Below are 25,510 nucleotides of genomic sequence, written 5' to 3'. Positions count from 1 at the left end.
ATTTTAGGAAGTCTAGTACTTTGGATGTCGACTTTCGGCATTCCGCTTCGTTGTTCGCCCAGATTAGCCAATCGTCTAGGTAGGCTACCAATAATATGCCTTTCTTCCTCAATTCCTGAACTATCGTTTCTCCTATTTTTGTGAACACTCTGGGTGCTATATTGAGCCCGAAGGCTTATAAGTAAAAGTGGCTTATAAGTAAAAGTATAATAGTATACACTGAATCTTTCCGTAGAGAATTATCCTTCTATCTGATACACCGAACGTCGCCGATGCCGAAGAAGAAGACAGTTCGTCTATATTGTTTATAAAAGCATCGACGCCATAGCCGTTGTATGTGAGATTATGGATTATCTCTATGATTGCCGAAGCTAGGAATGAAACAGTATGAATTCCGGCAATGCCGAACTTCGAATACTAATACACTTATACCCTCCCTCTAATTGCTCCGTTAAGATGCAATCACACTTTTGTTCTCTGTTCGCCAAAGCTCCAGAGATACTAGAGTTAGTGATTATCATAGGGAATAATATTCCCTATTTAGCTTTGCAATATTAGAGGTTTGTTTGTAATGGTCACACTATTGCCTGGCTCTACCCCTGATCAAAGATGGATCTCACTTATAGGCTAACTAGCCTAAGTCTTCTATCGAAGACTCGCTGACTAGCCGTGGCTTATCGTGATTGAAGTGGCCCTACCTGGTCGAGAAGCTATGCCAGGTAGGCCAAACGCATATGACCATCACAAAATTGGGTATTGTTATTTAACTAAATTTAAGAAGTTTATATAAGAGATGCACGGGAGCTTCTCTAATTATATCGTACTAATCGACGTAATCACGATCTCCCTTAATTTCACACTGGGATGGGAAAATTCCTCGATCGCACCAACCAAATCACTTTTTTAGACCTAGCCGGTAGGATGGGAAAAAACCCCCCCTTAAGCTTATTAGGCTTAATAATTTAAGTTAGCTAGGGGAAATCCAACCATATATACATGTTCAGGATCAGTTATGGTTGTCTTTGTGAGACTAGCCTAGATTCGAGAAGGCTCCCGAGCACTGAAATAACTTCTATCTTATATCTGTATATAGGCTAATTCTAATATCATATCTAATGTAACTAATATCTGTTCTAACAGAATTATAAAACTTTAATACCATATATTTGAAGTTAAGCCTATAATATATAATTTTAAATATGTCGTGCGAAATTCGCTGTAGCTATGCCGACGCTCAAAATGGCGGCTGTACCGGCGGCACCCCCAACCTGTATTTTGAGGGGCCTGTGTCACTAGCATACTTAAATTAACTTTAATATGATATAAAACCAAATTGGAGTACTCAACTTCGAAGCAGAACCTTGAGCACTCATAATTAAGGATAATTCGCCGAATTAGAGTCAAACACAGCACAAAATTTTTGTAGCGTGAATCGAACGACTCTATTTACAGGAATGGGTTGTGGCGTGTGGGTATTAGTAGTAGTAGCGAGTGGAGGCGGGTGGTGGGATTTCGTTGTAGCGGCTCCCACCAAAGAGGGGGATTTCGAAGGGAACTTTCTAAATGGCAGAGGTCCTGTGATTTGTGGTAACACAACGCCCCTATACTTATACCGACACCCTTTGGGTGATCGCTCTGAGGGTAGTAACTTCAGCATAACCATGTTAGCTTTTTCTCTGGTATAATAGTTTATTTATACTGGAAAAATGAGTTACACGGATTTTTCACCGGCAGACACAGGTCGAACCCAGAAAGTATATTATAGTAGGAAAAAAATGTTGGGAATAGTTTTTCCATTTTTCCTTTTTTTTTGGATGAGGGGGGGGGGTGAGGAGGTATTTTCTCCAAAAACTGTTAATTTGGTTATTTATGGGTTCCTCGTTAACCTTAGAAAAAATCTAGCCCCAACAAAATATTTGTCTTTCTTTCCTCTTTCCAATGGTATATTTAACTTTAAAATTGCCCCAAAATGAAAAAAGTAGTTAGCATTTGAAGTGCAAAAAAGTGAAAACTGAGAAAAACGGTTGTAAAGGTCAACAATTTTTTTTTTTTGTGGAAAAAACTTATCTTAAGAGCAAAAACATGTTACAAGCAAAAACATGTTACAAATAAAGGTTTAATATTCACTAGCATTTAGTTCAGACTCCCTTTTCCTTCTTTCTAATAGTGTTTAGTGTTTTTTTTGCTTGGTTTCTGGCTCCGTCTCCCCCCCCACCAAATAAAAGAGGGGGTATTATTTGCTCGAGGCCAGGGCTCCTAATGACTATTGTAATTTTTTCCTTTATTCGCCTAATTTATTAATTATTTTGATTTTCATATCACCTACTCTTGTATGTCTGGGTGCATGGTCCGAGAGGAAGTCAGACACCAAAATAAATGCTCAAGAGTAAAAAGTGGTACTCCCTCCCCTCTGAAAGTTTGGGGCACACTGACTTCTGCCTCTGTCTCAGACCACGCACTCACCAAGGAATAAGTCATTGTTGCTGCCAAACATATGAGAGTAGGTGACATAAAAATCAAAATAATTAATAAATTAGGCGAATAAAGGAAAAAATGACAATAGTCATTAGGAGCCAAATGTCAGCCCTACCTTAATGTATTTTGGGGGGAGGGGAACCCCACCAAATGTAATATTAAAAAAAAAAATGCTTTGTTCACGTGATAACAAAGGTGTTGCTCATGTCTTACGGCCATTTAACCAGTTTTTTTAAAATTTCAAAAATATTCATAAAAAATTGAAGATCATGCCCCCCCTTAAGCATTAGCTCAATAAATGCCCCAGTCTGCAGGAACTGGGAGGCCATTATTGACAGTTGATACTGAGTTTGACAGAATTTTAGGTGATTATAGTGTGCAATTCTAATGAGAGTTTTAGATTTATTACAGAGATTATCCTCATAATAGGAAAGGAGTACCAAAACCCCCAAACAAAGAAGATGACGAGTACAAGCCTAAGGATTACAATATATTGGTAATATTGCCAAAAGAAACCAAAAAGTTGGACAGGTGAAATGCTGCAGATTAAATTAAACAATGATAATGAAATGAATTAAGCCAATCCTTGCAGGGAAATCTCTTGATTTCAGTAACAGTTAAGGGGGCCGGCCGGAACCCCTAAATATAGTGGTATAGGGCGTAAAATGCAGTCATGAAAAAATTCATGGAGCTTGATATGGCAATTGAGAATACGTTTACAAAATATTTTGTCAAAATTCCTCTTACTTTCGTAGTTACAGGGTAATTAGTAAACATAACTCAATAAGCCTAAAACATTCATCCGTACAAGAAAATGCAATATTTCTTCTGTTATCGTAAATTTTGATAATTACTGTCAAAGAAATTGTGAGAAATGGCATCTGTAGAGATTCCGTGGGTCACAGAATGAGTATCAAAGTTCAACCATGATCAGTAGGAGCACAGACTTCAAATAGACTACACGTTCGAGTTTCACCTCTGAAATTCGCTTGCTTTTACATATGCTTATCTATGTTTCGGCAAGAATTTCATCATGCCAATGAGGAAAAGACAAGGAAAAAATCTCGCTAACATAAAGATGAAGAAAATTCGCTCTAATATGATTACAGAATATCATAATATATGCGATATTAGCGTAGTTCTTAATTTATGATAAATAACATGGTTTTGGTTTATTAATACCCAAAAAGGAATATGAAATTCATAATAATCATGATTTATTAACATTGTCTATGTAAAAAGAGAGTACAACTTTGAATATCACCTCTTGACATTCTCTTGCATTTACGTTTTGTTTCGGCACGAATTTCATCATGCCAAAACGGAAAATACTAGGAAAACATCTAGGTAACATACAGAAGAAGAAAATTCTCTGTAATAAGCCGAGTTAAGTGAAGGAGAGAGAGAGTTGTGTAGGCAGGAGTGCCCTGTCTTGCCTGACGCAGTGCCCCAAGCTACGGTATATGAGCAAAGGGATCATTTATGATTAAATTATGATAAATAAAATAGTTTTGGTTTATCAACCCTTAAACGCCGAAGCGGTAAAATAAAAATTGTCTCCTGTGTGCCGGAGGTGTTTCGGAGTGAGCGCGGAAGCGGAAAAAATATTTTTTTCAAAAAATCACAGCGCGCTTAGTTTTCAAGATTAAAGAGTTCATTTTTGGCTCCTTTTTTTTGTCATTGGCTTAAGTTTAGTATGCAACTATCAGAAATGAAAAAAAATTATCATTATCATATATAAATAATGCGATATATGATAGCACAAAAACGAAATTTCATATATAATTGTATTCAAATCGCGCTGTGCGCAAAACGGTTAAAGGTAACAAGTTACTTTTTTTTCGTTGTAATGTACACTAAATTGCAATCATTTTGGTATATAACACATTGTAAAACGATAAAAGCAACACAGAGAAAATATTATCACAAAATAGTGCATGAATTCGTAACGCACGGATGTAAACAAATATTTTTTTCAAAAATTCACCATAAATCTAAATAGTCCTAGAAACTTCCAATTTCTTTCAAAATGAAGACAAATGATTGAATATTACTATACTGTAAGAGTATTAGCTTACAATTGCAGTTTTCGACCATATCTGACGAGTTAAAGTTGACCGAATGTCGAATTTTTTTATATATTTTTTATGCAATTATTTCAGAAATTAGGAAAGCTACAACCTTCAAATATTATTAGTTTTATTCTACATAAAATTGCACACATTTTCATATATAAAACTCTATGAAATGCCTAATATGAAACGGAGCAAATATTCCGAGAATTGGACGTACGCATTTCGGAGATTTGTGGCGGAGAATCCGCGCGTGGAGGGAAGGAAAGTTTTTTTTTTTTAATTAACCATAAATCTAAATATTGTGCTAGAGACTTCGAATTTGTTTCAAGATGAAGATAAATGACTGAATATTACTAGACTGTAAGAGTTTTAGCTTACAATTGCGTTTTTCTACCATTTCGGTAGAGTCAAAGTTGACCGAACATGGATTTTTTTTCTATTTATCGTGATTTATATGCAAATATTTCAAAAATGAGGAAAGCTACAACTTTCAATTATTTTTTGTTGTATTCTACATGAAATTGCACACATTTTCATACATAAAACTTTATGTAACGGTTAATTTAAAATGGTGCAAACATTATCACAATCGCACATATGATTTTTTCGGAAGAGTTACCGCGCGGACGTAAAGAAAATGTTATTTTTTTCATAAATTCACCATAAATCAAAATATTGTGCTAGAGACTTCCAATTTATTGCAAAAGGAAGGTAAATGATTGAATATTACTAGTATATAAGCGTTTTAGCTTACAATTGGGTTTTTCGACCATTTCGGTAGTCAAAGTTGACCAAAGGTTGAAAATTTTTCACATCATTTTTTATATGAAAATATTTCAAAATTGATAAAAGCTACAACCATGGGTTGTTTTTACTTGTATTATGCATGAAATTGTGCACATTTCCATATATAAAACTTTATGTAACGGCTAATTTTAAAATGGTGCAAACATTACCACAATCACATGTATGATTTTTTTCGGAAGAGTTACCGCGCGGACGTAAGGAAAATGTTTTTTTCATAAATTCACCATAAATCAAAATATTGTGCTAGAGACTTCCAATTAGTTGCAAAATTAAGGTAAATGATTGAATATTACTAAAATATAAGCGTTTTAGCTTACAATTGCGTTTTTCGACCATTTCGGTAGAGTCAAAGTTGACCGAAGGTTGAAATTTTGGCACTTATCGTTATTTATATGAAAATTTTTTTTTGTTGTTGTATTCTACATAAAAATGCGCACATTTTCATATATAATACTCCATGTAACGGCTAATTTAAAATGGTACAAAAATTATGTCAAAGTGACGAAATAATTTCCGAGATGTGTCACATACTTTTTAGTGCGGTAAGAAAGAAATTCGCGCTTGCGCGCCTGCGTAACGATTGTAAACAAAACAACACCTTGATCTGTGAATTCCCAGCATCCCCCAAGGTGCGTGATTTAAGAGTTTTCGGCTGGTAGGCCTAAAAGTATTTTTCTGTGAATTTTTAAAAAAAACTTTTGTATGTCGATGTAAAATACGTCCAGTCGGCACCCGAGAGACAAAAAATGTCGACGTAAAATACGTCCAGTCGGCGTTTAAGGGTTAATACACAAAAAAGAAATATACATTCATAATAATCATTATTTATGAACATTGTCGTTATAAAAAAACGAAGAAAAACTTTGAACGCCCGTATCTCAAAACTATAGTTATTGACCTTCAAAATCTATCTTCTCACTTAGTTCTAAAGCTATTACATTGGAATTTGGTATGCAACTCAGAAAGACGTTATAGAACAATCAAATGAAGCCTTTTTTTCCTATTTTTGTTTCGTCCTTTTTTTTTTTTTTTACCTAATTTATAGGGTTTATTTTTTTACCACATTGAAAAATTCATATCTAGCAAAAAAATTACTTTTAGAAAAAAACTCCTCATTTGATTAGAGGTCTACATCAGGTCTATACATGGTAGTAATCCCAGGTCTTAATATTAAATATCAAGGGAGGAGACAGAATTTGAAAAATGGTTATTCTTGGGATAAATCGCCCTGGCGTCACAAAACCGAAGGTCAGAGGCGAAAATCATATGCAGTTTGGAGATGACCCAAGTCACCTTATTAAGTGGTATGAATATCAAAGTCCTGTCTTTAAAGAATGGCATTAGCCGGCCGGCCCCCTTAAGGTTCATCAGACACAAACTATAGGCAACTCAGGGGATCAAACAGCTAATGCACAGAGCTTCCTATTCATTACTTTTCCTTTGCTTATGAAACATAAGACTGATCTGTGGGATTATAAACTGCAAAATTAAGCTTATGGGATTATAGACTGCAAAATTAAGCTTAATTATACTAATAGGTTTGTTGTGAAAGTAACATATGTAAATAATGTTATCTTCAAAATTTGCATAACTGAAGAGAGCAATAGTTCAAATGGCTGTGATTTTAAATTTTGGAGATGGACAAAAAACTGGAGAGTGAGTAAGAGGAATACATATATAAAAAGCAGGAAATGACAAACAAAACAGTTAGAACCACAAAGGATACTGCTTAGTCTGTGTGGTCTGATTAGAGTAATTAATAATATATCTTGCAGTGTCTACAGTAACGGTAAACTCATTGAAAGAGTAAATATTTGTAGCTTACCATATTTCTTCCATTTATTGTATTGATGTTGTAAATGCTCATGAACAGAAATTTTATGGAGGATCTTACAGAAAATTAAAAGTCAATTTTATTTTGCAGGGTAACTCTTGGAAATCAGCTGGAGGGTGTAAATCTGCTTGAAGAAGACCTTGTCAAGTCTTTCAAGGAGCGATATCCTGATGGCATATGTCGTAAACCAACCTCTCAGTAATGACTGATTGATTATGAAATGTAGGTCTTGAGGACCAAGCGCCGGAATCCATCAGGACCTCTCAGTAATTATTTTTTTTTCTTTTATCAAAGTTCTCCTGAGAACTATATGAGATGCAGATTTTATAGTTCAATATTGAATTATATTTTGTATTTCAAGAATTTAAGCAAGTAATAAAATGTAACTTTATAATGTAAAGTATAATATGTTGTTATCACAGTATTGATATGTTTTAAATTAGTGATTTATTTTGTAAACTAATGATCATAGTGTATTTGGTATACTGTACAGTACTGGATAGAGCTAAGTCATTATACAGGTTTACCCTGCCCCAAAAAGGTATTTCATTACTATTGAAATTACTATTCATTTGGTGACATTTTGAAAATTAAGTTGTAATTACCATTAACAAAATTCTTGATGGTTCTGTGGCTCTTGAAAACAAGTCAGTATTTTGCCCGCCTAATACCAATAGGGCAAGAAAATGTACAATAATTTAGTGTAATTAATTGCTACAATAAGCTGAATAAATCAATATCATATAATTTTACACTTGAAGATCATAATACTAAAGGCAGCAAGCATGCTGGAGAAAAGCAGGGTGGCAACAGTAGAGGATTACTGGGTCAAATTAGAGCCTTTATTAGGCTCAGAGGTCTGGATAAACTAATCCTTCATAATAATAATAATAATAATAATAATAATATATGCAGAGACTCAAGGCAATACTCAAGTCAAAACTCGACGCCGGAAATATGATAAAAGCCATAAACACGGGCAGTACCAGTAATCAGATACAGCGCAGGAATAGTGTAATGGACAAAGGCAGAACTTCACAGCATAGACCAGAAAATGAGGAAACATATGACAATACACAAAGCACTACACCCAAGAGCAAATATGGACAGACTATACATAACATGAAAGAAAGGAGGGAGGGGACTACTAAGCATAGAGGACTGCGTCAACATCGAGAACAGAGCACAGGGGCAATATATGAAAACCAGTGAAGACGAGTGGCTCAAGAGTGCATGGGAAGAATGACTGATAAAAGTAGACGAAGACCCAGAAATATACAGAGACAGGACAATGACAAACAGAACAGAGGAATGGCACAACAAACCAATGCACGGACAATACATTAGACAGACTAATGAACTAGCCAGCAATGACACATGGCAATGAGCCTGTGCAAGAAACGCCAGCTACCTTGCAGTAATAAGTGGTACGAGCACCAACCTGAAGGAGTGATAGAAAACGATCAGGCAAAGATCCTCTGGGACTATGGTATCAGAACAGATGGGGTGATACGTGCAAATAAACCAGACGTGACGTTGATTGACAAGGTCAAGAAGAAAGTATCACTCATTGGGACACCAGAGTTGAAGAGAAAGAAAGGGAAAAAATGGTTAAGTATCAAGACCTTAAAATAGAAATAAGAAGGATATGGGATATGCCAGTGGAAATTGTACCCATAATCATAGGAACACTAGGCACGATCCCAAGATCCCTGAAAACGGATCTGGAAAAACTGGAGGCTGAAGTAGCTCCAGGACTCATGCAGAAGTGTGTGATCCTAGAAATAGTGCACATAGTAAGAAAAGTGATGGACTCCTAAGGAGGCAGGATGCAACCTGGAACCCCACACTATAAATACCACCCAGTCGAATTGGAGGGCTGTAATAGACCAAAAAAAAAAAAAATAATAATAAAAATAATAATGAGCTGATGATTGCCTGAGAGGCAGGAGTGTTATGTGAAGATGACTTTGATGACAAAGGTAATGAAAACAGCATGAAGGTCATCTTCAAATTCCTCTTCCAAACTTAAGGTAATTTCTGATTTTTGGCAAGAGTTGGATGGCTGATGTTTAAAACTCTAAAAAGATGCTTACATACATAGTCACATTATTTTTCACCTACAGTTCTTTATGAAAGCTCAGTTTTAGTAAATTTACAGACTTAAAATTAAAAAAACCTTCCAGAATACTTCTTCATTCAAGACAAATAGCTCTTCTAGCTGTTTTACACTGAATTCTTGAACATTATCACTTTTGGAACCATATGTGACATATTCATTTTTCCTTTTGATTTTTCTTCCTGTAATTGTATAATTTCCTTGTCATGAATGACTTGTTTGTAAGCTCCACTTCACAAACATCATCTTCTGATTCTGTAAATTCTGTTATATTAGCCAAACCAACAATATTTAATTGAATTTTTTCAATAACCATTTGTTTAAAGCAATGGACAATCATAGAGTCATTCACTACTTCAAGATGTCTGTTTTCAAGCAGTTATTCTGTAAGAATGTTAGCCTATCTGGAACATCTCCCAGATTCTAAATTGTTAACTTTTGTTATGTTCCTTCTATATTTTAGTCAAATACCTTATTGTTGCTTTTTATGACAGGATTATAATAAAATGCTCAACATTTTGAGTGTTACAAGGCTGCAACAATAGTCATATTTAGGTAATGAAATATGACCAATTTTTAAAGTAATTTGTATTTCTCCTAACATACAAACCCGAGGTCTTTACATAAGGGGCCTTCAACCCCCTCGCTCTCTTCATTGTCATAAGCTGTATCGCCGTTTCTTCGTCTGCTTTCTGCCATTCTAGAGATGTTGTGTGGAAAATTACATTGTGACTGGAGGAAGACGACTCGCCATCGGAGCTACATCCAACAAGCCACGTTCACCCACTCGTTTTGGTTCGGGTGTGTCTCCTTATTGTCTGTGCATCATAGCTTCAAGAGCTACTTCATCAACAGAAGTCAAGCCTTCTCCTTCTTCGATGTTGCATTTGCAGAATTCAAGCCTTCTCCTGGACGTACCTTGCCCACCATTTGTCTACTGTCAGTGCTGCTCCCTTCCAGATTACCTTCTTTCCCTTTCCTTCTGTTGTCCTTCAGGACACGTACAAACATTTCTTCAGTGCCAGAGTAGTTCTTAGTGTACTAGGACATCTCTTTCTTACCTTTTTCTTTGAGAAAATTTCCTGCTTGCCATTTTCAGCGATGCCATCGCAGTTTCCAAATGTCTAGGTTGAAGATTCGCTCTCCAAGAAAAGAAGAATTTGTGGTCATGCAAAAGAAGGCCTGCAGTAGGCAGATGTAACCTTGCCTTTGTCACAATGTTGCATAGCTGTGATTTCTTTTTTGACATTATTGCAGTTTTCCAAGCGTCCTTAGCCAAGATTCACTCTGCAAAGATGTAAATGGACGGATGTGCAGATGTTGCACATCTGTGCAGACGGTGCATGTCCATGTTCTTTCTACAATTGTTGCATGACCAAAATACAACAATTGTTGTTTTCGCTGTTTTCTTCCATCCCGTCCATGGACATGGACTTGGAGTTTCTTCTACTAACAGTTCCCCAGTTATTGGCAGGGGTTCCGTTCCCGATGGCATGATGATAACCGAGAATCACCAATAACCAGGGATCATTGCAGATTGGCGCTGAAAATTCAGTTATTGTCATTGCTAGACAAGTGCCATAAAACCAGATTGCAGATAACCTAAGACTACCTGTACTTAGCTTGTATGGATGTCAAGTATGTTGATGTTTCTTCGTTCTTTCATATTCCCACTCGAAAATGTTGCCATGGCAAGGCATGTCTTAGGCCGCACCCACTTCACATTCATGTGAGGTTACAGAGACCATTTCACACTACAACGATTGTATGGATGGTGGTTAGCTGACATCTGTGGGACATATGTAACAGCCACCCTCTGTATTTAAAAATATCTGAGGGATGTGCAGCTGCAGCACAACTATTGATAACCACCAATGCCCCATTACCAAGATTTTTTTCTCAGTGCATTATTCAGTGGCTTGGGAAGTCTAATGAATAGTGCATATTTTTAAAATATTCTAACCATCTGGATGTAGATCAGAGAATGCAGCTGCTTAGTTTGCTCACCTAAGTGCTTGGGTGTTTTCAGTAATGTAAAGGGAGATTTGAAAATGGGACTTCCTTCAGAATGAATATAAACTGGTCCTTTAATGCCATATCTTTAGAAATAAATTTGTTACCTGTTTTTTTTCCAGTAAACTGCCATGTCATGCATACTGAAATACTGAAAGCCTGTTCAAATATCAACCATCAACAGTAATATAATAAGTTTCAAGAAATTTTTGAAGCCTCTTGTGTTATCAATTAAATCTTTATACCATGCAGTTTGCCTTGTTTCATCAAGTTTCATAACTACTTTGTGCCACTTCTCTAGTTCATTTTTCCTTAGTTTTTTTTTTTAAACAAACTGACTGCTTGTCTTAGAAATTATGTAACAGAGGAACACTATCAAGGAGTCCTGGAATTATTACACCTTCACTGAAGCCATAGGCATTAATGAAAAGTAAAAAGTGCTACGATCCATAGAAAGTTGGGAGTGGAGAGTATATGTAGATAAATGGTAATACTTTAGGAAAGTTGGAACATGCTTGAACGCTGGAAAAATCTTTCATCCAGAATTTGAAATACTGATTAACTGACATGAAAAATGAGTAGGTCTCTACTAAAAGAAAACCCATATGTAATTTTTACACATGAGCTGTAGAAAACCCATAAAAAGTATAATATTCAACCATTTAATGTTAAAGAAGATACTATTAATAGTATTTCACAATATGGTAAATCTACTACATAAATAATTGGTCATTGTGCACTGAGGAAAATGCAAATTACTTGTTACCAAAGAGATGAACTGTGGGTGGCACCACATTACCCAGAACTGCCCAACCATAACATGTTAAGCTGGAAGTTTTTAATCATTATGGCAAGGGTTAACACTTACAATTTTTTCACTATTCAGGGGATGGTGCCAAGTCAAACCTTTATTAGGCAATGTAAACCTGTATTCTGACTAAAATTTGAATTGTGACTTATGGTGACCATATACATTTATTTTGTGAAATACCTGGTTCCTCTTGCTTTAAGGATTATGAAAAGGGGCCATTTTAATATTAAAAGAATCTAGGTTTATCTGCAGGAAACCTCTCTTTGGGAGGATATAATTTAGTTTTCATAAAGTAGAGGTTTATTGTCTTTGCTAAAGTACATCAGTGGGTCTTCCTTTGAACAACTGTAGTGCTATCATTGTGTTGACAGCTTTTTTTATTTCTTACTGTTGAGGTAATCCCCACAAAATTTGTTAACAAACCTGTTTTCCAAGATTTGATTACTATTGTTAGTACACTAAGAAATCAGCTGGAAGAAACAGTACTGCAAATGTCATGAAATATTTATATTGCAAAATTTACGTATGTATTAAGGAGGAAAGATGACAGCTACCTTACTAAAAGTTTTGCCTCATGATATTGGTAGTGATGAAAATTCTCTTTTTACTGCAAGTAACAAAATGTAGCAAGCATCAAGCTCTAATACAAGCTATTATCAGCATAACATCTGCTCTAGTGGAAAAATAGCTATTTCTATCCCATCTTGTTTTCCAGGCTACTTACCCTGCATGTATGTAACAGAAACACACACAAGGCCTCAACATAAGATTAATGATATAGGACTTTGATGATATGTTGAAACACATCATACCCTTACTACATGCAACATGATACAGTTGCCCTATAGACACTAGTCTGTTCCTCAAAATATAGTTTGATTGGCACTTGTTTGGCAAGTACAAGTCAGGTATTGCTGTAAGTAAAACAAGCAGCATATGACGGGGTAAGTGCCAATAAATGGCTTAACAGTGCCATTACATAAGTGCTTACGACACCAATAAACCGCATATTGACGCCAAAAACTGCTTACTGATGCTGAAGATTGCTTACATTGTTGTTAGTCAAGCACTGTAAAACTGAAATGCTGTTAACCCTTAATGGATGGATGGATCCTAGGGGATAGTAATAACAGGGTTGGGGTGGTGGACGGATTGATCCTGTAGTTAAACAATATTAAGCACCATTGATTTGGTAAGAATCAGGCGGGAAAGAGGTGCCAATACTTTCATAGCCCATAAATTCACTTATGGCAACTTTTATGCTGACTAAGATCATGAGTGTGGGCATCTCAGAACTTCAGCAGTACTTGTGACTTGAAGGGGAATGTTCTATGTCTCTCTCACGACGTCTTTTTGTAAATTTGCTCGTAAATATACCAAAGGGTTGCTGTTGTTTTTTGTTCCTGTCTTTTATGATAGTATATCGGTTGTAAATGTAATTTGACAAAGAAAATTGCAAATTAAAAAAAAAAAAAAAGTAAAAAATAAGTTACTGAATCTTCAGTCTCTGTAAATTTACATAAATATTTTTCAACAAATATGCTAAGAAATTGTTACTGCTCTTATTTCTTATTTGTTTTGATATTGTATGAGGAGTAATTATAATTTTACAAAATAAAATAATTTATTTATTAGAAAAAATGTATAAGTTGGTAAAATTTACGATTGTCTTGTAAAAAAGCCACAAGGGGTTGTAATGTCTTGTAAAAAAGCCACAAGGGATTGTAAATAGTAATTTTCAAGTTCACGTGGAAGGTAGGGAAAATTTTTTAGAATATTTTTTTCTTTCACCGTGTACATTTGCATATCTATCTCTTTCCATTGATGCGTTTTTTTCATAAATTGGCCAGCCTCAAGTTTTCCCGGCCTGAGGAGCTGCATATCGATATATTTGCTGTCCAGTAAGGGTTAACCAATGCTGCCAATAAGTGAGCACTACCTGCATTTGGGTATATAACAGACCATGCTAAAAACAGGCACTAACACGTGGTAAGTCTTAGGAAATACTCGAGTATGCAACTGCACTAATCACATAACTCAATTGGTGATTCCAATTAGCCAGACCTTCCCAAATTTCAAAGTAGATAATTTTTCATACACTCAAAATGATGATAGCCATAATTCTATAGCCAACTCTCCTTTATAGTATAAGTACTTGTTTGGCAAGCATTTTTTTTATTATTATCAACAAGGCTATGACATGTTTGTAGGGCATGACATAATGACTCCGTTACATATTTTACATGATATAGTTTGTTGGCACAATATTCATATCTATTCCTCATTCATATCTATTCATAATACAAGCAGGGTATGAAGCAGGCATACAAAATATATGGCATCAAATGTCATAACAGGTTCAATCAACAATTAATTTTCATAAAACCCAGTTGCAATATATTCCAGTTATTTCATAACTTTAGAGGACAACACTGGAGACAGGAACTTCAGACTAGTGTAATACCTCCAGTTACTTCATGTCAACATAAGGCATTTTTTATATTCTGGTTGTTTTTGTTAAAAATTAAAGGGAAAAATGAGAATTGCCTTTCATCAGTTCATGCATCTTTATGTTGGCCAGCAAGGAATGTTAAAATTCCTTAGAAAAACATAAATCAATATAAATGTGCAGTCTTATAAAAATAATGTTATAACATACAAAATTATATATCTGTACATAACGTAAACAAAGAATAAAATCAATTAAAATAAAAAAAATGCACAGAGTACTAGTTCTTGGCATAAATTCAAAGGCGCAGTATTTGCAATGTCTTATTTACACTGAATTTTTGTCTTGAATTAGGTCCAAGGCTTCAAAGAGATTCTAGTGCTATTCCACTGGAAAATAAGGTGGTTATAATAAAACCCATGAAATGGTAAAAACAGATTCCAGCACAGTAAGCACATTGTTGTCAACCATCAGGTGGGTACAATACCGGATGTACAGTATATCGTGCTACATACATGAAATTTCCTGGTTTTTCTTTATAATTACTATGTGTAATTTTACTGCATTACAAAAAGATGATAAAATGTTCAATTACTGAATGACTTTGTCAAGTGTAGTATATATATGTATTAAAGTGACATCATGGGGTTTCTGATAAGGTTTACAGTCTCATTTTTTCAAGGGCTTATTCATCTTGGTTCATTTTTCAACTTGGGTTGTGTGTCTTGGAAAGAATCAATGAAGTAGTAGTGTGTGTGGCATTACTGTACTGGTAATTCAAGGTGGCAGAGATCAGTCTGGAAAAGAGCATGGCAACAAATAATTAATCTATAAATTCATGAATGACAGCAAGAAAAGATGAATTAAGACTGAAATTATAAATACCTGGTAATCCCTGTTACAGTACCTTATTTTACACTTTGGTAGGAACAATTATTTCAATAATAGAACCCTAATTTCAAAAGGACATAAAATCATACAGTGACCTTAAGAGTTCTAATCATCTGCTTTCATTTCAAGTTAAGAATACTCTAGAAAAAAATTCTGTTGCTGCAAAGAACAATTGAGAGGCAATGCTATTTCTGTCTACATGCAAGTCGAGAAGGTTAACAAAAGTAAAGCGATAAACATACTCCTGCAAAGTCAACAATGTTAATATTCAAGCATATAAAAGAAACTAAAAAATGTAAAGTGTAAGTAAAAAAAACTAAAAGAGAAAAAAATTCAAATGAGGTGAGCATAGACCCCAAGTATAAGGCTCTATGAGAATGGAATACAGTAATTTGGCACAAGTGGTACTGGTCTCTTGGCTGGACTTGACTGGGTCAAAGAAGTAACTGCTGTAAATGAAGAAATCACATTTCCTGCTAATGTCTACAAGTCTGTGTCAAAATAATTATTAAAAATTTTAGTTGGCTGTGTTTACTTACTTGGGGGTCTACTAAAAATAAGAAAATTTTTAACTTTGTCAATGAAATTAATACTGTATATGAAAAATGATTAGAACTGAATGTTTGCAGAACTTGTTCGTTAACTAGTATTATTTTTTCATGATTGTACATCATCTGTATGTCATAATTTTATATTTATGTTTATGTGTATCCAAAATTATGTAAACTAAGTTAATACTAAACTTAAAAATATCCAGATTTTTTGGGGATTACTAAACTTTTTTTTTCACATGTCTCACTTGAAAAATCAATATCCTTATTTTGGTTAAGTAAATTTCTTTTTATTTCTATATACAGTACTAAAAAAATTAAGAAACTGTAAATGAATTAACCAATACTTGTTACTGTTAAAGGATATATATTTTTTTACTGGCTTTGGTCATTAGTTTAAAAATTACTGAAGTAATGATTTGTAAACTATATATTTAACTATTTTCTTTTTTATGCCTTAAAATTATAAATTGATATTATGTATGCTATTTGAAATAAAATTTCAAAAAGGATTCATTTGATTACTTTTTACTGCAATGTAGAACAACAGTTTATCAATGATGGCAACCATGCCATCAGAAAAACAGTATCAAGTTTGGCGAAGCAACAGATAGAATTTCAATTGGAAAAATTTCATTCAACTTCAAGCTGTGGTTCACAGTTTATACTTCTCAACAGTGCCTCCTCCTTTCTTTAAACCTTTATAAGCGGGGTTTGTCAAATGACGAATGTTTATGGCTTTATGGTAAATGCGGGTATCGTCCTCTGATGATAAACATTTCACCCCATACAGTTAGAACAAATTTTGCTGGAAAAATATTCAGATTACTTCCATGGGCCATAAATGACTCGGGACAACTCTTGCAGCGAGTCAGTACATGAGAGAGAGATCAATTTGCCTTGAGATTTCCTGGAGGGGAATGTACTGCAGCTCCCTATCCCAAGATGTCTCATAAATATTTTACAAATAAATATACTAAGAATTTGTTACTGAATTTAGTTCTTATTTGCTCTAATATTGTGAGAAAAGTAATTATATAAAATAATTGAAAAAAACAGAATGATAGTGCTAAGATACCAGGCACACTGGTGATTGTGAGTATACTAAGAAACAGGTGTAAGATCCCTCTCAGAGTGGCCAAGAGGGAGAGCCTGTCCCCCAAGACTGGGGAGCAAGGGGGCTGCACAATGTCATCCTTGTGAGCACCAGAGGCTACTGTACTTGTATGCAATTTAATAGTATGTACAGAAAGAAAGGAGAGGGTCATGTTATGGTGAAAGAGTAGGCACTGGATAAAGCATATCTGTTATTGAATTTTACAGCAGCTACTAGAATGTAGTAAGAAAACTAATAACAACCATGACTGAAATGGAGAGAGATAGCTAGACTACAGATAAGACTAATAATTAACATCATCATTAGCATTTTTACATCACAACAAATATCAATGACACTTATAAGCCCTATATATAGTTCTATGAACAACAAAATATGTGTACCTATACTATAGTGGAGACTGAAGATGTGCAATCCAGATTCATAACCAGAGCATCTGAAAGCTCCCAAGTTGGGAAACTATTAATAAAAACAGCACAAAGAAAAAAATCAGAGTGAATTCAAGCAGAAAGTGCATAAGAGAATGGAATGTCCTAAATTCAAGTTTCGTGTTGTAAGGGAAGAACCTGAAGTACAATATGAGTTATGAAAAAAGCTGCCGCTACTCCAATCAAGCTTTCATATCATTTATCTTTACAAGAAGCTTATAGCTGTTGCAAGGAGTTACAGAAAAGGAAAATAGGTCAAACAAATACTTGGTAATTCACATATATATGATGAATAACAAAGAATATGTAGTATATTCAACATAAGAATAAAAGGTCCTCATAAGTCCTGGCAGTCCCAAGTTACTGGCAGTGTTCCATTCCTTGGGGGGGCACACTTTCCAATTACCGAAATTAAAGTCTATGGGCGCAGCAATCCACCTTACAGTGCCCTCAACTGGTTAATGAAGCCTTAGACGATGTCAAGGACAAATATTTTACCGTAAAAAGAAATATCCTAAAAAAATGTGGAATTTCCTTTGCCTAATACTGTACTATGGTCTACACAGTAGTTCTACAAATTTCTAATACTTACAAGTAGACCTTGGCAGAGAGAGAGAGAGAGAGAGAGTCACCTTTTTCAGAACACTCAGTTTTCATCTCCAGTGATATCAACTTCCTCTTCTCGGTGGCACTTCCTAACCTCTTTTTCTCCATCTGTATTTATCATATCTAGTTACTTCCTAACCTCTTTTCCTCCATCTGTTTTTATCATATCTGATTAAATTTTGTTCCTCCATCTGTTTTTATCATAACTGATTAAATTTTGTTTTTATCATATTTGGTATAAAAAAAAAAGTATCGGTATTAACTTTATAATTGTTGCTTCAATGCTACAGCCATATACAACTGAACAAAAATACTTGTTTTACTACAAACAACCGAACCAAAGTGGATAATAACACTTGTTTTGCTTGAATTTCAGCTATTGTATGATAGTAAAAAATTGCCATAGGTATGTTACAAATGACATTAGGTAATAGGACTGATACAGTGCTCTCCTTACTTTTATGCGGGAATAGGTTCCAGAACTTGCCACGGAAATGCAAAAATCCCCTCTAAAAAATTATAATGGCCAAATACCCATTATCCCATAAACTAAACTGCTTATAACTGTCTATTTTAACATTTCAGTGCTTAATTTGATAGTTCAAATAAAATAATACCTTAAATTACCATATAAAACAATTTAATATCATTTCAAACAAAATTACACTGCAAACCTTCATCCCAAAACATCTTAAGACATCTAAGATTAGTACCCCTTTACAACTGTTACTCTTAAGTATATTCGTCCCCTAAAATGGTTATAACAATGATTGACTCATTTTAAAATTTTAATATTAATGTAAACAGCAAAATATCTATAAAATATTTAATACAAATTAAATAAACCTATCTTCCAGAATGTTTGACAACTAATCAAGTTACCCCTGTACTGTTTACATGAGATAAGCAGTTTTCACTCATTCAAGGTTAGCCCTAGACTGAGTATACTCTGTGTACTTTCTCTCTCTCTAAGGGTAATGTAAGATGAAATTATATAAAATTTTTTTGGATGATAGAGCATACTGTACTTATAAAGTAGTTATTTTTCTATTACGTTCATTCGAAGTTGGCATCCGGACTGAGCATAATAGGTGTAAGCTTGCTGCTCTCTCTCTCTCTCTCTCTGAGAGTAATGTAAGACGTACTATTTGAAATTATATCGCTGTAAAGCAGTGGTTATCAAATTGGGGTCAACAGTCCTCTGGGGTACTGCAAAGACTTCTCAAGGGGGCCGCGAAGGGGTCACCAGACTCCTCTTGTAATATTATCCCCACACATAGGCTATAATTAGGATTAATCTCCCCATACAGTTTGGCATTTAATATATGCTACCAAATGTTCTTTTGCTTGTGGAATAGTCAAAATACAAAAGAGAATTATTCTTTATCACAATATGTATCTCTCACTAGTATTCTTATGAAAGAATAAAATGGTGAAAGAAAAAAGCAAAAATCGCCAGACATTATTGGTACACATTGCACTATTCACCACTAAGCAATAGCAATGAAAACTGCCTGAAGAGTTGAACTATGTTTTCAGTAAAGTGATTACAGTATTCAACTTCAATTAAGTGAACGCACTAAACTCTCGTTTGTTTTCTGTATTACGCAAAGAAAGTGATTCCGAATCTGACATACTTTTATTGCATACACACACAAGTTGGCTTTCCAAAAGGAAAGTATTGAAGAGAGTTTTTGTGCAATTTTTAGTAGACACTAAGCCAGACATCCAAGCATAATTCTCTGATTCCGTTTTCTTGTATGCTTATTAGTTCTGGTAGACATATTTGAATCAATGAATTCCCTCAATTTGTCAATGCAAGGAAACGAGATCACAGTGCTCCATTGCCATAAAAAAAATTACTGCTTTCAAAACAAAGTTGAACTATGGCACTCTTAGCTAGAGAAGAATAATTTTGCCACATTTCTTAAATATATATACTGTATATTAATTACTGAGAATGAGCTTAACGTTGAAGATGATATTATTGAGTTGATGAAACAACATGTATCACTTCTTAGTGAAGAAAAAACTATTTTCATAACCTACAAATTTGTGATAAATACTGTCAGTTTATCAACAACCTATTTTTACTTTCCATTAATGATCTGCCTTCAGAGAATTATTCAATCCAAGAACAATTTATTGAAGTGATTAATGATGTAGGTGCAAAACATGTGAAATGTGATGTAGTGATTTTTGGATTGAAATGGCAGAGTCCTATCCCGGAGTTACAAAGATGGCTCTAAAACTGCTTATTCCATTTGCAACCACATACGAGTTAACATTTTCCATACTACTTGACATCAAAACAAAATCCCAAAATAGATTAGAAGCAACTAATGATATGAAAGTTGCACTGGCCAAAACAAAGCCAAATATGACATATTTTTTATAGTGTAGTCGCTGTTGAGTCCTCAAAGGATTTACCCTCCATGGTGTGTGTGCCAGTGCCCCATGGTGATCAGACTAATCAAAGAAATATCTTTTAGGCCAGGTCTTTTAACTGGGTATTATGCCATAATGATAAACATTATGACAAGTGATAAGAGTATAATGGACTCAAAAACAAGAAGGCATTTTATCTTGTCTTAAGTGAAGCTGGACCCAGTATACTTTCATAGGGTAAATTTAGCAATATTATGCCTTTTCAGTACAAACAAATGGGAAATTCAATGAACAAAAGCTAATGAAAACCGTATCTCCACTTTTCTTGTCGAGTGTACATCCTGCGTTGACCAACAGAGTAATGGAACTTGGTTTTGTAACCGGCCCGAGCATAAAACAAGGTGGCCGATGCGCATGCGCAATAGTCACTTCTACAGGTTTTGATGTAGGAAACTGGGTCTAGCTTCGTTGAAGACAAGATAAAATGCCTTCTTGTCTTTGAGTCCATTATACTCTATCACTTGTCATAGTGTTTATCATTATGGCATAATAATCGGCTAAAAGATATTTCTTTGATATTAGTCTGATCACCATGGGGCACTGGTACACACCATGGAGGGTAAATCCTTTGAGGACTCAACAGCGACTACCAAAAATAGGTTTTTCCTTAATCAATTTGTATTTTTCATAACTATCAAACCTGAGGTCTTAACATTAGAATAATACTAGCGCCAAGCTAGAAACCGGTAGAATTAATAAAAATTTGTGTGATCCAGGGACTATTGGCTTCTGTGCCAGGTTATGGGGGCACTGTAGTTCCCAGAATGCCCTGGGCGTCCCATGACCTATCAGTTACTCTTCCAACCCAATTTAGACTGTTAACCTGTTAAGCGTCCGCCCCGGATGAGCTCGCTGCTAACGTACCGTCATGCTTTTTTTGTAATCAGCGATCATAGCACTGATGATAGTTTTTCAAAGTTAATATTGATTTTTATGCTTATTATTCATACTGTAGTTAAGTGTAGGAAATCATTAAATGTTGGAGTAAAAAAAATTAATCAAAGTAAAGGGATCTCTCTCTCTCTCTCTCGGAGTCCAGTCACTCGGCAAAGAAAAGTCATCTTCACTCCCGCTATTGGAAGAAAAGTTTGTATCCTCATCACTGGAGGATTCAGAACTAGAGCTCTCATCATCAAATAGGTTATCAATATCAGACTCCTCATCTAGTATTTGACTGATCTCACCTGAAGAAATACGCCTCCTCTTTGGGACATTCATTATGAAAGACGCGATAACATATTTGTCTCGATAAACGCCCGAAGCGCACTGAAAGAAAACCAGCAGAAACACGCAGTTTTCTAGCATAAGCGACCACCAGGAAAGAGTTGCCAGGCTGGAAATAAGTTTCCCGTGTGCTGAGAGTGTTACCAAATGATGTTCCTACACTTTCTATACGAGTAAACGTATTATTACGGGGCTGACGGCTTGACAAGCACAGTTAAAGTCTTGAACGTAATATCCCGTTGAAGGCGCTACCGAGTAGATCGCGGTAAACGTATTATTACGTGGGTGACGCTTAACAGGTTAAGAGGGGTGGTCCAAGGTGGGCCTTTATATCTATTGATTACCCTCTCTCGGGGGTTTTATACAATACCATAGCTTACTGCATTACAGAAGATGGAGAGCTATCTGTTCTCATAAGAAACTCCAGTCCCTGTAAATGGATCTCTCATCATTCGATTCTCTCCCTATTACTGAGAGGAGTGTGTTGCTAATGAAAAGCATGCTAAGCTCTAGATTATCTTTGCATTATGGCTGTCTCCCTCACCTGTATGTATTTAGTCTGTTCCAGCTCATGAGGGCACTCTCCCTCTTACTGCCCGTAGGTAAAGGAGTAGCTGGAAAATGTAGGAAAGAAGGGAGACCAGTCATCTCATTCATTCTACTTTCATACCTTCATCTTAGGCTTGACACTAACTGACCTGCCAGGGGTACTGGATGAGCTATACCACTTGTTGAGCAGCCACCACTGGACCCAAAGAAAAAGTGTCCAAGGATCTATGGGCAACATCTTTTAAATAGTAAAAGGAAGTGAAAGTTGCTTGGCGTCGCCAAATACCAGCTTTCAAAATCCTCTCCACAGACATATTTTTTTTGAATGTCAAAGAAGCACTCAAGCCCCTGATGTCATGAGCTCTAGCTTTCTCCAGACTAGACCCTCCATCTTCTGTCACGTACGCATTCCTGATAGTTTTTCTCAACCAAAACGATATTGTATTCCTGGACACTTCCTTCTTGTTCCGTCCTGTACTCACAAAAAGCCTTCGGCATCCCGGCCTGAGATGCAGAGTTTTTCCTAAGTAAACTCTTAGTACTCTGACAGGGCATAGCAGCATTTCTTCAGGGTCATCATCCACAAATCCTCCCAGAGAAGGTATCGAAAGGGAGTCAAATCTGCCATCTATTACTGATGGGTTTTGAGTTTTGGCTACAAATTCTGGGATAAATTCGTAGACCATAGACTTCCAACCTCTCGAATGCTTCACAACATTTGACAGACCATGTAGCTCCCCACCCTTTTGGTTGACGCTAAAGCCAACAGGGAGACAGCTTTCAGGGTCAAGATTCTATCTGTGAACTGTCGCAATGGCTTGTATGGGGGTTTTGTAAGGCTACCCAGTACCATGGTTAAATCCCAATCTGGAGCTTTTAGTTCCTTCGGGGAACAGGACTGCCCAAAACTCTTCATTAACATAGCCATTTCCCATGAAGAAGAAATGTCCATGCCTTTCATCTGCAGAACTGAAGCTAGAGCAGCCCTGTATCCCTTTATTGCAGATACTGACATGTCTTTCTGTTCTGAGATATATCAGAAAATCTGCTAAATGCTGAATAGTGATTCTGAATGGAGACAAGCTCCCTCTACAACACCAATCACAAAACAGTACACGAACCATTTTCCCTGGTACACAGCTGCTGATGATCTTCCGATATTTCCTGCCATCTGCACTGCTGCCTTCTGAAAAAAGCCCCACGCTCCTAGGAGATACTTGACAGTCTCCACCTGTGAAGTGATAAGGACTGCACCGACCGGCGGTACCTCTCCACGCGTGGTTGACACAGTAGGTTGTTCCATGGAGGTAACACTCTCGGCACATCTATTTGAAGTTCCAACAGGTCTGGAAACCATTCTGCCTTCAGACATAATGGGGCTACCAGAGTCATCTTGAGGTTCTGAGAATGCATCACCTTGTCTAGAACCTGACGGATCAGGCAAAACAGAGGGAATGCGTATACATCCAGATTGTCTCATGGGTGCTGTAGCGCATCTTCTGCTACTGCTTTTGCGTCCAGGACAACTGAACAATATACTTCCAACTTTTTGTTGTACGTGATTGAGCATAGGTCTATGATTGGCCTGTCCCACAAGATGAACATTGTCTACCACTTCCTAATGTAAGGAGCACTCTGTTCCAAGAATCTGGTCCCTGCGGCTCTTGTTGGCTACTACGTTTCTTTTCCCTGGAATATATCTAGCCCTGATGTCTACTAAGTTCTCTACAGCCCACTGATGAAGTTGAACTGTCATCAAGTGTAACTGACGAGATACTAGGCCTCCTTGCTTGTTTACGTAGGCTACTACTGTGGTGTTGTCCAACATCAATACCAATTATTGCTCCTTCACCCTCTCCCAGAATTCCTGTAGTGCCAAGAAGGCTGCTTAAAACTACAGCACGTTTATATGGAGTTCTCTGTCCTTGCAATTCCATTTCCCTGAAATCATCAGTTCCTCCATGAGCTCGCCCCAACCTTCGAGCGACGCATCCGAAAACAGCAGGAAATCCGGAGAGAGTTGCTGAAGGAGAACTCCTACTGTCAGATTGCTGTCCTGCACCGACCTCAGTAGGTCTTTCTTCACCTATGTAGACAAGGGAATGTGCTCGTATGGGTGATCTACAGTTGGTGACCAAAATCCCTTCATCCTCCATTGTAAGGACTGAAGATGTAGCCTCCCGTGTGGCACCAGCTTCTCCAAGGAACTTAGGATTCCCAGGACAATTTGCCACTGTTTTGCTGGCTGTGTTTGCTTTCCCAGAAAAGCATTCACTACTGTTTGCATTTCTCTACCCTCTGGTCTGCCAGGAATGCTTTGGCCTTTACTGTGTCTATGTCTATAATCATATCCAGATACACCAGCCGCTGACTGGGATCCAAACTCAACTTCTCCTGGTTTATCACAATGGCTAGGCTGTGACAAAACTGTAGAAGGATATCCCTGTTCTGAAGTCATTTTTCTCTGGACTTTGCAAATTAACCCTTAAACCCCGTGAGGCCACGCTCATGGCTTTACCGGTAGACCCCGTGAGGCCACGATCGTGGCTCTCTAAAGTTCTATTCAAATTCCCCGCTCTCACATCCCCACTAGGCATTTTTGGTGGCCTTAAAATGACATTACAATGCTTCCTTGGCATTGGCTATTTTATTTTACGTCATGAAGTAGCAACCAATCACAGGATTAGCTTTTGTTTTGGTCTTGAATGGGGTTGCTTTTGGCTGTGTTTTTTCCGCGGTATGTTTGTTTGTTTGTATGATGCTTTTACATTGCATGGAACCAGTATAGGTTATTCAGCAACGGGACCAACAGCTTTACGTGAATTCCGAACCACGTCAAGAGTGAACTTCTATCACCAGAAATACACATCTCTCACTCCTCAATGGAATGGCTGAGAATCGAACCCGCGACCACTGAGGTGGAACGCTAATACCATACCAACAACGCCGCTGAGGCGCTTTTTGCCGCAGTGTGCCTGGAACTCTTTAGCGATATATTTTACGTAATATTTCAGACTTAGACCCCAAAATTTATGGATATAATGGCTTCTTGTGATTCAGGAATGTTTTGTGTTTCGTAGTGAAAGAAAAATGTTTGGCAAAGCCAAGAACAA

General features: G+C 36.3%; 2 protein-coding genes across 14 annotated transcripts in view; one reads left to right on the top strand and one right to left on the bottom strand.

Annotated features, from left to right (window-relative positions):
• Positions 1–15,381, top strand: part of LOC135196218 (N6-adenosine-methyltransferase subunit METTL3-like) — a 319,120-nt gene extending 303,739 nt beyond the window's left edge. For 2 of the 3 annotated variants that reach the window (XM_064222859.1, XM_064222858.1), the window contains exon 11: positions 7,282–7,591. In XM_064222859.1, coding sequence (XP_064078929.1) covers positions 7,282–7,393 — 112 coding nt within the window. In that variant the 3' untranslated portion in view covers positions 7,394–7,591. Of the gene's footprint in view, positions 1–7,281; positions 7,592–10,014 lie in introns of those variants that run through there. The other variant, XR_010310348.1, reaches the window with a different exon arrangement.
• LOC135196216 (uncharacterized) overlaps positions 15,243–25,510 on the bottom strand; it is a 227,520-nt gene continuing 217,252 nt past the window's right edge. For 4 of the 11 annotated variants that reach the window (XM_064222853.1, XM_064222846.1, XM_064222848.1 and 1 more), the window contains one exon: positions 15,252–15,380. In XM_064222853.1, the coding sequence (XP_064078923.1) occupies positions 15,290–15,380 (91 nt within the window). In that variant the 3' untranslated portion in view covers positions 15,252–15,289. Of the gene's footprint in view, positions 15,381–25,510 lie in introns of all 11 variants that reach the window. The other 7 variants (XM_064222851.1, XM_064222854.1, XM_064222855.1 and 4 more) reach the window with 5 other exon arrangements.

This window comes from Macrobrachium nipponense, chromosome 17, assembly GCF_015104395.2.
Source record: "Macrobrachium nipponense isolate FS-2020 chromosome 17, ASM1510439v2, whole genome shotgun sequence".
Lineage (NCBI taxonomy): Eukaryota > Metazoa > Arthropoda > Malacostraca > Decapoda > Palaemonidae > Macrobrachium > Macrobrachium nipponense.
The sequence above is the reverse complement of the archived record's forward strand: the minus strand, read 5'-3'. Positions and strand labels throughout refer to the sequence as shown.